The 13,083-nt window shown below is 39.1% G+C and overlaps 1 protein-coding gene across 4 annotated transcripts in view; it reads right to left on the bottom strand.

The window, feature by feature from the left end:
* ASH1L (ASH1 like histone lysine methyltransferase) overlaps nt 1-13,083 on the bottom strand; it is a 176,245-nt gene that overhangs the window by 70,720 nt on the left and 92,442 nt on the right. For all 4 annotated transcript variants that reach the window (XM_034667483.1, XM_034667485.1, XM_034667484.1 and 1 more), the window contains one exon: nt 10,164-10,343. In XM_034667483.1, coding sequence (XP_034523374.1) covers nt 10,164-10,343 — 180 coding nt within the window. The remainder of the gene's footprint in view (nt 1-10,163; nt 10,344-13,083) is intronic.

Below are 13,083 nucleotides of genomic sequence, written 5' to 3'. Positions count from 1 at the left end.
ATACACAGGGGTGTGTGCATATATATATTTTATAGAAGGTTTCCAAATTTCCTTCATTTTTAAGGATAAATAATATTCCACAGTAGGTACAGAATATAATTTTTTTGGTATTAATTTTTTTTAAAGATTTTATGTATTTGAGAGAGAGAGAGAGAGAGAGAGCGAGAGACCACAAGCAGGGTGAGAGGCAGAGAGGGAGGGAGAAGCAGACTCCCTGCCAAGTAGGGAGCCCAACGTGGGGCTTGATCCCAGGACTCCGGGATCATGACCTGAGCCGAAGGCAGACGCTTAACTGACTGAGTGATCCAGGTGCCCCCAGAATATAATTTTTTGAAGCATCTTAGATCTTGTTATTTATTAAAGTACATTAAATCTTGTTATCTGTTAAGCCTGTCAGGCCTACGTTAAGGAACAGTCAAGTCAGAAAGAACAATTGTTAATGAAGTCACTTTAGTACCACTAGAGGGGGCTAGAGCAACACAGCTGCTGCCGCGTTAATGCCAGCTGCAAATACACTTCCCCCGGCTATGAACATGGGACAGAGCGAAGCTTCTATAAAAGAGAGCAGAACGTCAATGTTATTGTAGACTCCCTCCTAACCCATCTCCATTCCTAAGTGGAAGACTGAGCTTTAACAAATGATTTATAATTCCCGAAAATATACACAGTGATGGCCTGATGGCTCTACTCCACCTTAGAGGACATATCACATGTGGAGAGTTCTTTAATCATCTCTGTTAATGATGTCTTATTTGCTTCTTTTATAAAAACAAGTAACTTCTGAATGTGGTTGTTGACAAGTTATCATTTATTATTAAAAAAAGAGATTTTTTAATTTTCTTCTAGGAAAGAAAGAGGCAAGAAGAGCCTATTATACTTTAACCATGATGAGAGACTACAGAAAAAAGAGAATAGGAAACCGGATTTAGAAGACAAATGCATAAAAAGTACTTATAAATGTATGTTTCTGGGCTCACAAAAAATAATTTATAACATCAGTAACATAAAAGGGGGATATGGAGTTTTATAGGAGTACGGTTTTTATATACAATTGAAATTAACTTGGTATCAATTCAAATTACATAGTTATATCTTCGGAAAGTTATATGTAATATCCATGGTAACCACGGAGAAAATAGCTATAGAATACACCCAAAGGGACTGAAGGGAATCAAAGCATGTCACTACAAAAAGATCAACTAAGCACAAAAAAAGACAGTAATGGAGGACACGAGGGTCAAAAAGCTGTTAGACATATGGGAAATAACAAACTGGCATGTCTAAGTCCTTCCTTATTGGTAATTATTATAAATGTAAGTCAATTAAACTCTCCAAACAAAAGGCAGAGAGAAACAAAATAGATAAAAAACATGATTTAACTATATACTGTCTACAAGAGACTCACTTTATTTTTTTAAAGATTTTATTTATGTATTTTAGAGAGAAAGAAAGTGCACTTGCAGGCGCGAGCAGGGAGAGGGGCAGAGGGAGAGAGAGGACCCAGACATGCGGCTCAGTCTCAAGACCCTGAGATCATGACCTGAGCCGAAATCAAGAGTCAGATGCTCAACCAACTGAGCCACCCAGAAACCCCAAGAGACTCACTTTATTTTTTATTTTTATTTTTTTAAAGATTTTATTTATTTATTCGACAGAGATAGAGACAGCCAGGGAGAGAGGGAACACAAGCAGGGGGAGTGGGAGAGGAAGAAGCAGGCTCATAGCGGAGGAGCCTGATGTGGGGCTCGATCCCATAACGCCGGGATCACGCCCTGAGCCGAAGGCAGACGCTTAACCGCTGTGCCACCCAGGCGCCCCAAGAGACTCACTTTAGATCAGGACACAAACAGGTTGAAAGGAAAAGGATGGAAAAAAGATATTCCAAGTAAATAGTAACCAAGAGAGAGCAGAATGACTATAGTATCAGACAAAAGAGACTTGAAGTCAAAGACTGTTACAAGAGACACAGGAGGACATTAAATATTGACAAGAGTCCGTTCACTTAGAAGCAATAATCATTATACTCAGCAAACATCAAAGGACCCAAAATGTATGAAGGAAGTATTCATAGAATTGAAGGGAGAGACAGACAGCTGTACAGGAATAGCTGGAGACTTCAACCAATTTCAGTAATGGTTAGAACCACCACGCAGATCAATACGGATTTGAACATTACAAACCAATTAGATATAACAGAAATACAGAAAACACTCCACGGAACAACAGTAGATTACATAGTTTTCTCAAATGCACACAGAAAGTTCTCCAAGACAGGTTATATATTAGGCCACAAAATAAGTCTTAATAGATTTAAAGACTGAAACCATACAGAATATTTTTTTTCTGATCAGGAAATCTGGAAAATCCACAAGCGTGTGGAAATCAAACAACACACACACACACACACACACACACACACACACACACACACACACATATATATTTTAAAGATTTTATTTATTTATTTGACAGACAGAGACACCGAGAGAGAGAACACAAGCAAGGGGAGTGGGAGAGGGAGAAGCAGGCTTCCCGTCAAGCAGGGAGCCCGATCCGGGGCTCAATCCCAGAACCCCGGGATCAAGACCTGAGTCAAAGGCAGATGCTTAATGGCTGAGCCACCCAAGCGCCCTCAAACAACATATTCTTAAACAACCAATAGGTCAAATAAGAAATCAAAAGGGAACCTGGAAAATATCTTGAAATTAATGAGAATGAAAATACAAACAACCAAAACTTACCTGATACAGTAAAAGCAATAGTAAGAAGGAAATTTATAGGTAAAACACACATATGTTCAAACAGAAGATCTCAAGTCAATAATTGCACAATCCACAGTCAATGGTACAGCCACTGTGGAAAAGTTTGGTGGTTCTTTAAAAAGCTAAACATATAAGGAAGGACGTTCTGACACATGCTACAACGTGCGTGAACAATGAATACACTATTCAAGAATCCACGTTGTATTGTATGCTTCCACTTACATGGGGCAGCTACAACAGGCAAACTGACAGAACCGAAAGCACGTTAGCCATCAAAGGCTAAGGTGGGGGAGCTACTGCTTAACGGTTAGAGTTTCTGTTTGGGGGAATGAAAAATGTTGGAGGACGCCTGGGTGGCTCAGTCGGTCAAGCGTCTGCCTTCAGCTCAGGTCATGATTCCGGGGTCCTGGGACTGAACCCCACATCTGGCTCCCTGCTTCTCCCTCTCCCTTTGCCTCTCCCAACTCGTGCTCTCTTTCTCTCACAAATAAAATCTTTAAAGAAAAAAAGAAAGAAAAATGTTGGAAATAGATGGTGGTAAAGACGGCACAACATTGTGAATGCAATTAATGACACTGAATTGTACACTTAAAAATGGCAAAAATGGCAAATTCTGCTATTTTACCACAATAAGAAACTTCAATAATAAAATATAAATATAATATAAATACATAAATTCAGATAAAATTTGTTATATAAGTATTTATACTTACATGGTAAAAATTAATTTAATATACCAAAAACTATTAATTTTACACTTAAAATAGGTTAATTATATGGTATGTGAACTACATCTCAATAAAACTGATCAGAAAAAGAAAGAGGATAGGAGACACTCTTGGAGAGAGTGAGACGCAGAACACAACGCATACCTCCCGCGTGCCAGTCACTTTACATGTACCACTTCACCTGGACAACAGTGGCGGAGACCAGAATGCACACATTCAGTCTGGGAGAGATGGACAGTGGCGGCGGCTGCACAACAAGGTGCACTTAAAATTATGAAAATGGTGAATTTCTTGTCATATATATTTAAGCACAATATTAATTAATTAATTAAAATACATTAAAACACAAAGGTACTTTTGTTTTTAACACTTTACTTGCGACATCAGTGTTCACAATGATTTTTTGAATTTGACACCAAAAGCAAAGGCAAATAAAGGAAAAATGAACAAGTGGGACTATGTCAAACTAAAGCTCTTCTGTACAGCAAAGGAAACGACCAACAAAATGAAGCAATCCACCGAATGAGAGAAAATATTTGTAAATCATCTATCTGATAATAGGTTAATATCCAAAATATATAAAGAACTCATACAACTCGAGAGTAAAAAAACAATCCCATTAAAGAAATGGGCAGAAGATCTGACCTGAACATTTTCCCAAAGACATACAGAAGGCTAACAGACACATGAAAAGATGCTCATCACTCATCATCAGGGAAAAGCAAATTGAAACCACAATGAGTAAGCACCTCACACCCGTTAGAATGGCTGTTACAAAAAGACGAGAAATGCAAGAAATAATATATGCTGCGAAGGAGTGGAGAAATGGGAACCCTCGTGCACTGTTGGTGGGGATGCAAACTGCTGCAGCCACTGTGGAAAACAGCATGGAAATTCCTCAAAAAATTAAAGATGTAATGACCATATGACCCTGCACTCCCACTTCTGGGGTATTTATCCAAAGGAAATGAAAATATTACCTGCAAAAGGTACCTGGACCCCCATGTTCACTGCAGCACTATTTATAATATATGAAAGCAACCTACATGTCTGTCGATGGATGAATGGATAAAGAAAATGAAATTTTTTCAGCCATAAAAATGAATGAAATCTTACGATTTGCAACAACATGGACGGACTTTGAGGGCATCATGCTAAGTGAAGGAAGTCAAACAGAGAAAGAAATACCATATGATTTCACTTATATGTGGTATCTAAAAACAAAACAAAACAGAACAAATACCAAAAACCACCAAACCCAAAAAACAAAATACCAAGCTCACAGATACAGAGAACATACTGGTGGTGTCAGGAGCAGGCAGCTTCGGGAGCTCAGGTTGGATGAAATGGGTCAAGGGAGTCAAAAGGTACAAGCTTCCAGTTATTATATAAATTAACAAGCTATGGGGATGTAATGTACAGCATGGCAACTACAGTTAATAATGCTATATTGTATATTTGAAAGTTGCTAAGAAAATAAATCTTGGGGCATCAGGATGGCTCAGTCAGTTGGGCACTGGACTCTTGATTTCGGCTCAGATCGTGAGAGCAGGGTTGTGAAATTGAACCCCACGTTGGGCTGTGCACTCAGTGGAGAATCTGCTTGAGATTCTCTCCCTCCGCCTCTCCCCCATTTGCCCACGCTCACCCCCTCTCTAAAATAAATAAATAAATCTTTAAAAGTATAGAATAGAAAAGAAAAGGAAAGCAAAGAAAAGGAGAGGAGAGAAAAAAGAAAAGAAATCTTAGAAGTTCTCATGGCGAGGCACCTGGCTGGCGCAGTCAGTAGAACATGTGACTCTTGATCTTGGGATTGTGAGTTTGAGCCCTACACTGGGTGTAGAGATTACTTAAAAATAAATGTTAAAAAAAATTCTCATGGCAAGAAAAAATTTTACAACTTTGTATGCCGACAGAGGTTAAGTAGACTTTCTGTGGTGATCATTTCTACAATATATACAAATATTAAATCATTATGTTGTATACCTGAAATTAACATAATGTTGGATGTCAATTACAGCTCAATAAAGATATAATTTATTTTTTTATTTGAGAGACAGAATGAGAGGGAGCACCAGCAGGATGAGGGGCAGAGGGAGAAGCAGACTCCCCGCTGAGCAGGGAGTTCGATGTGAGGCTTGATCCCAGGACCCTGGGATCATGACCTGAGCCAAAGGCAGATGCTTAACTGACTAAGCCACTCAGGAGCCCCAAAGATAAAATGATAAAAAAGAAAACCTTTACTCGGGTTACTTTCATTTTCTTAGTGACTGAAATAAAAATCAGATAAAACTGAATTTTCAACCTGGTTTACCTAAAAATGATCTGTGCGACCTGAGCAAGTCATTTAAACTTTTATTATTTGCTTCAGTACTCCCATCTATATACAAAGTATATAGTTCAATAGCTTTCAGAGAAACTGATACTCAAAATACTCTCACCAAGAGTATTCAAGTCTGAAGTTCAATCTCCAATTCACTTGATAAATATCTGACATTACATATTCTTTTAAATTCCTTTTAGATAAAATTAAATTTAAATTCCAAAAGTAACACAACCTTTTTATAATTTCAAGAAATAAAGACAAATATAAAATACGAAGTGCTAACCGCACTTCCCTGTTTTAAATCCCATAACCTAGAGCGGTACAGTAGGTACAAGAATATCATCCCCAAAAGCTTGGAACATGCAGAAGGAATTAAGGTTTCTTATCCGTTGATTTAAAGATAGGGAGATTATTCTGGATTATCTGGGTGAGCTCAATATACTCACAAGGGTGCTTATAAATGCAAGAGGAAGATAAAACGGGCAAAGTCAGTGACAAGAGAACCAAGGCTGAGGTGATAAAATGGCAGGACTCAATCTGTCATTGCTGGTTTTGAAGACAGAAGGGGCCCCAATCCAAGAAATGTGGGTAGCCTCCTGAAGCTGGGAAGGCAAGGAAAAGGATTCTATTCTAGAGCCTCCAGAGGGAATACAACCTTGCCAACACTTTGATTTTAGCCTGGAGAGACTCAGTTTGAACTTCTAACTCCAGGAACTCTAAGATAATAAATCTGTGTTGCTTCAAGCAATTTAAGTAACTTGCTACAGCAGGCACAGAAAACTAATAAGCAGGTTAACCTCTGTTAGTAATCTGTGGACTGTATTACTAGACATTCTTTGGTACCTAAATAAAGGGACATTAATAATGGATGTTTTCTTAAACCAAGGAGTACTGTCTATAACACTTGTTTCTGGTATTTTTGCTAATGACATCATTATCCAACTAGGAATACAAAACAAAACACTGGGATCATCACTGACTCTTGCCCTATCTTTTAATTCATACCATCTATCCAATCCTTAATCCCTTTCAATTTTAACAACATTTTCAAGAGCCCACCCTTTCCAACACCCTAACACTGCACTCACTGTATTTTGTGGTGTGATTCCTCTTCTGGAAAACCACAAGGTGTCTTGCTCCCTAAACGCCCTTTAAGTTCTAGTATCTCCTCATCAAAGTCACCTCCCATACTGGTTTTATCTTGATCCAAGTTTGACTGAGTCATACTCCTCCCTCTCGTCACTTTATTTTTTTAAATTTTTAAATTTTACTTCCAGCACAGTTAACACACAGTGTGATATTAGCTTCAGATGTGCAGTGCTGTGACTCAACACTTCCATGCACCACCGAGCGCTCATCACGACAGGTGCACGCCTTCCTCTCCCATCACCTGTTTGCCCTGCCGCCCCCACCCCGCCTCTGGGGACCGACTGTGTGTTTTCTAGAGTGAAGACTCTGTTTCCTGGTTTATCTCTTTTTCCTTTGTTTGTTTTCTTCCATTTCTTAAATTCCACGTATGAGTGAAATCATATCCCCTCATAACTTTTTAAAACCTACGATGATTTATATACAAAAGAGTAATTCTGCCATTTCTTTGTACCATTCTGTGGTCCAAAAAACAAACTGACAGAGCATGGAGGATTTTGGGGGCAGGGAAACCTTTCTGTGTGATATTACAATGGTGGATACATGTCATTCTACATTTATGAAAACCCATACAATCCATACCACGTACAACACCAAGAGTGAACTCTAATGTCAACTATGGACTTTGGGGGATAATGATGTGTCACAGTGTGGGTTCATTGATTATAATAAATCTAACATTGATGTTGAAAGTAGGAGGGGCTGTGCGGGCCACGGGGTGTATGCAAACTCTCTGCACTTTATATCAATTTTGCTGTTAACCTAAAACTGCTCTAAATAATTGTTCATTAATTAAAAAACAAAGAAAAAAACCCAAATTGCTACAACCACCAACCAGCCTGCAAAAGTATACTAGCTTCACAGTTTGGAAGAATGCATACATGTACCAGTCTGATCAATTTCTTCAAAATATTCCATTGTTTTCCTCAATTCTAAGAGGTGAGCAGCTCATTCTTACATAAATTAGGTGATATTTCAGTCCATTCTCAGAATGAAAGACTTCTGTCTGACCAGAGACATTTAATTAATTTATTATTATTATTATTTTAAAATTTTGTGGGGGGAGAAGGGCAGAGGGAGAGGGAGAATCTTAAGCAGACTCCACGCACAGCTCGGAGCCCAATGCAGGGCTCAATCTCACAACTCTGAGATCATGACCTGAGCCAAAAATCAAGAGTCAGATGCTAAGTGACTAAGCCACCGAGGCAGGCCTCCCCTGACGAGAGACATATTAAAACCCTGATGTGGTTGAAGATACTGATCTTTTAACTCACAGTCTGACTTTATTATCAATCTCCTTTTTTAAAAGATTTAATCCAGAAAAAGTACATTAGTAAAAACAGAAGCAAAACTTGAACTTAAAGATTTTTAGCAGAAAACTGAGAAATAGATTTGTTTTCTCTATTCAGCAAAAACATTGCTTAAAATTTTAACTGAAATAGCTCTTTCCAAAATATATTTCCATTTTCTCATTTATAGTGAAAGAATGCTAATTTTTTTTTTAGGCATCATCTGAAATACTAACCATCACTTCCCAGCCTGACCTGTGGCTGAAGTATGGTTCCATGATTATGTTCTAGCCAGGGTTTATAAATAAGGTTTTGTAAGTTTCCTTTCTTAGTCAGTTTGGGGTGCTGTAACATATTACTAGGTGGCTTAAACAACAAATTTTTATTTCTCACTCTTCTGGAGGCTGGGAAGTCCAAGATGGGGGTTGAGTTCCAGTGAGAACACTCTTCCTGGCTTGTAATGCCACCTTCTTGCTATTCCTTACACAGTGAAGAGAGATCATCTTTCTGTGTTTCTTCTAAGGCCACTAATCCTATTCACAAGGGCTACCCCCTCATGACCTAATTATTTCCCAAAAGTCCTACCTCCAAATACCATCACATCAGGGATTAGGGATTAGAATTATGAATTTGGGGGTGGGGGATGGGAAGACACATTCACTTCATACTGTTTCCATACAAAGAAGGTGCATGCTTTTTATACTCCCTTTCTTCTTTTCTGCTTTCGAAAATGAAGACCTATGGCTGAACTTCAGCAGCTCTGCCGGAACAGGTAACCATAGAAATGGAAGCTTAATGCTGAGATGGAAGAGCGGAAAGGAAGGACTCTATATCCCTGAAGATACTGTGAAGTTCCCACATTAACCTTGAAGTGTGTACTTCATAACATTTTTTACGTTAAAGGAAAATGAATGTCTATCTTCTTTAAGTCTTGGATATTTGAGAGTATTTCCTATTACTGGGAGCTGAAACCAATAAGCTTAGTGAATAAAATATTTTAACGATCAGAAGCAGGAATAGAGTACAAAGAGCTTATGTGGCATCTACTTCAGTGGCAATCAATAGAAAATCTTTTTTTTTAAGAATTTATTAATTTGTCAGAAAGAGAGAGAGAGAGAGAAAGAGAACGCACAAGCAGGGGGAGCAGCAGGCAGAGAGAGAAGCAGACGCCCCGCTGAGCAGGGAGCCCGATGCGGGACTTGATCCCAGGACCCTGGGGTCATGACTGAGCCTAAGGCGGACGCCTAACCGAATGACCCACCCATGTGTCCCAACAGAAAACCTGTTCAATGCAAAACAAGGTGCTGTGGTTCACACAGAGGTCACTTTAACCACACTCAGTAAGGTACAGCTCTAAAATCAAATCTTTCCTCTTTCAATTTCACTCTTTCTTGCCAAAATTCAGACCCTCACGACCTTTTGAGGGACGCTGTGTATTTTACTCATCTGACAAAGTGTTTGGAAACACAGAAAGCATTCAATCAATGAGGAATGAATGTAGAAAATCATCAAGATCATTAGAGATATACACATAGTGCCATTTTTCTTATTTTTAATTAAGAAAAAAGGCACCATTACAATCCAAACTACAGATATATAATCTAGAAAGGCAGAGAGAAGATACAGATGAGGGAAGATACTGAAACTAATATTATACTATATGTTAACTAACTAGAATTTAAATAAAAAATCAAAACAAAAACCACCCCAGAAAAAGATCTGAGGAAATAATGAGCCCCGAACAACACAGCGCAGTGTCAGGAGAAAAGCGGACACTGAGATCCTTGTGCTGAGATTCACACTTGCGTACATTACATCTGTATCATGGTTTTGGATCGTCAAAAGTGTTTTTTTGAACATGGAAGAATAGCAGGTCTTTAAAGCATGTCAGCTGATAGTTAATACTACTTACTCTGTAGTTTTGTAAACGTCAGAATACAGCCCTGCTTTCTGATACTTCTTCTTTGGGGGACGTGGGGCCTTCTTTTCCCTTGGGATGAGAGAAAGCACAGGCTGCAAGGTATTTTCAGGTTCGGGAAGCTTGGCTGGGGTTTCAGGAGGACTGGGAATCTCAACTGCTGCTTCAGTAAAGCTAGAAAGAGAAGTTTAAAGGAAATATTTATTATTGGCTATTTAAAGAACACAACAGTAAGTAAAACACAAGGTACGGGACTTCTTCATCCGACCATGATGGAGTAACAGATACCAGACTTGTCTTCCTGACAGAAACTCTTAGAACTGTAGTAAACTACTATAAACCTGGAGACGGTTTACAAAACACTTAGCAGACACTGGACAATAGTACAGCACTGTGATCTCTGAGAAAATTGAAAAGGAAAAAACCGAGAAAGAAAACAAAATAAGGGGGCGCCTGGGTGGCTCAATCGGTTGGGAGTCCAACTCTTGATCTTGGCTCAGGTCTTAATCTCAGGGTTGTAGGTCTGGGCACTGCACTGGGCTCCATGCTTGGTGTGGAGACTACTTAAGAAAAAATAAAAAGATAAGTGTAAAAAAAAAAAAAAAAAAAAAAAAAAAGGAAAAAAAAAAAAAAAAAAAAAAAAAGAATAGTCCTACAACCAGTTTGCCTTTATAGGAAGGATGATGGTGGAGGGAGGAGAGCCACAGCAGAGTATAGACAACGTGATGAACTGAAAAGACAGAGAGGTTAGAGCACAGGGAGGCTGAGGGCACTGGGGTTGCTGGGGCAGAGTACTGGAGTAGAGAAAGCCACAGAGGAAAGTAATTCTAGAAATCTATATGGGCCTCCCACAGTACACTAAATACCAGGTTGTGTGAATGCAGGGTGAAATTCTATAAGGCTGGACAAAGAACTACCAGAGTACTGTATGTAACCTGAGCAATGACTCCCAGAGCTCACACACGATGGCAGGGACTCAGACTCCACAAGGCAGAGTGGAAGGACATTGCCTAATACTAGGGCACTCCACAGATATCCCAGAGGGTAATATCACCCATTTCCATACAGCTCAACTATCCCTAGAATAAAGACCAGTACTAATAAAGCTTAAAAACAGTCTTCAAAAGAATCTAAGCCAAACCACAAGTAACTTAACTGCCTACCAAAAACCCTGAATATTTGGAAAAGAACAAAAACCAGACACACGATTATGCGACATTTATAATGTGAAGAAATTCACAGTGAAAAAAACCCCGAAAATTAATGGCTAAATATTTTTCAAATTTGATAAAAAGTTCCGAGAAGCTAAACAAACCAAAAACAATATAAACTTGAATAAAACAAGGCATATCATAGTGAATTGCTAAAAACTACTCAAGAAAATTTAAAAAGCGAGGGGACAAAATACGCAGTCTATACAGGAGTACAAAAGTAAGAGTGCAGATTTCCCGTCTGAAATAGTGTGAGCCAGAAGGAAGGCAATGATATAACATCTGTAAGTGCTAAAGGAGGAGGAGGGGAGAGGAAGGGGAAGGAGGAAAAGGCCTGTTAAAATAGAATTCTAAGTCAATCAAAAACATCTTTAAAAATTAAGTTGATTCCTGGGGCACCTGGGTGGCTCAGTTGGTAAAGCACCTGCCTTTGGCTCAGGTAGTGATCCTGCAGTCCCACATCGGGCTCCCCGCTCAGCAGGGAGTCTGCTTCTCCCACTTCCTCTGCCCCTCTCTCCGCTTGTACTTTCAAATAAATAAAATCTTAAAAAAAAAAATTTAGTCGATTCCAGTTCCAGGCAAAGATGGAATAGATACTGCCACTTATCCTTCCACTAGGTAAAACTAGAAACCCTAGAAATTATATATAAAATAAACATAAGCAAACAGATTGGCTAGGGACCTTGCAACCAAAGCAATGACACGGCAGGGAATATCCTAGATAGTCTTTCGCTACTGAGTATGAGGCAAAAAGAATAAAATGTTTCCTCAATATTAAGGACAAGGAAATTGTATGCTCTCATCATATACTCAGCATCAAAGAAAAAAGTTCTAGCCAGTGCAAAAAGGTGAGAAAGAGGGATGCCTGGGTGGCTCAGTAGTTAAGTGCCTGCTTTTTGGCTCAGGGCGTGACCCCGGTGTTCTGGGATTGAGCCCCACATCGGGCACCTCCGCTGGAAGCCTGCTTCTCCCTCTCCCACTCCCTCTGCTTGTGTTCCGTTTCTCGTTGGCTGTCTTGCTCTCCGTCAAATGAATAAATAAAATCTTGGGGGGAAAAAAAGGTGAGAAAAAGAAAAAAATCCAGAAGAGTCAGTTCTCTAATTTCATTCTTTTTCAAGATTGTTTTGGCTGTTTGGGATTCCTTGAGACTCCTGATGAATTTTAGGATGGGTTTTTCTATTTTCATAAAAAACATCACTGGAATTTTGCACTAAATCTGTAGATCATTTTGGGTAGTTCTGGTATCTTAACATTAGGTCTTCCAGTCTTTCCATTTATTCATGTCTTCTTTCATTTCACTGAACAATGTTTTGTAGTTTTTTTTTTTTTTTAAGATTTTATTTATTTGAGAGAGAGAAAGAGAGATTGAGACAATGAGTGGGAGGAGGGATGAGGGAGAAGCAGACTCCACATGGAGCAGGGAGCCCAATGCAGGGCCAAGCCGAAGGCAGACGCTTCACCAACTGAGCCGCCCAGATGCCCTGTTTCGTAGTTTTCAACATGTAAGTTTTGCCTTCCTGAATTTATTCATAACTATTCTATTCTTTTTGAAGCTACTGTAAGAAGAATTGTTTTCTTAATTTCCTTTCGGGAAAATTGTTGGTTTACAGGAATGCAGCTGATTTTGTGTGTGGAGTCTGTGTTCTCAACTTTGCTGAACTTGTCCAGTAGCTTTAAAAGTTTTTGCGTGAGATTTTCAAGGT

The sequence above is a fragment of the Ailuropoda melanoleuca genome, chromosome 8, assembly GCF_002007445.2.
Source record: "Ailuropoda melanoleuca isolate Jingjing chromosome 8, ASM200744v2, whole genome shotgun sequence".
NCBI classification, from domain to species: Eukaryota; Metazoa; Chordata; class Mammalia; order Carnivora; family Ursidae; genus Ailuropoda; species Ailuropoda melanoleuca.
This window is presented reverse-complemented; position numbering and strand designations above follow the sequence as displayed.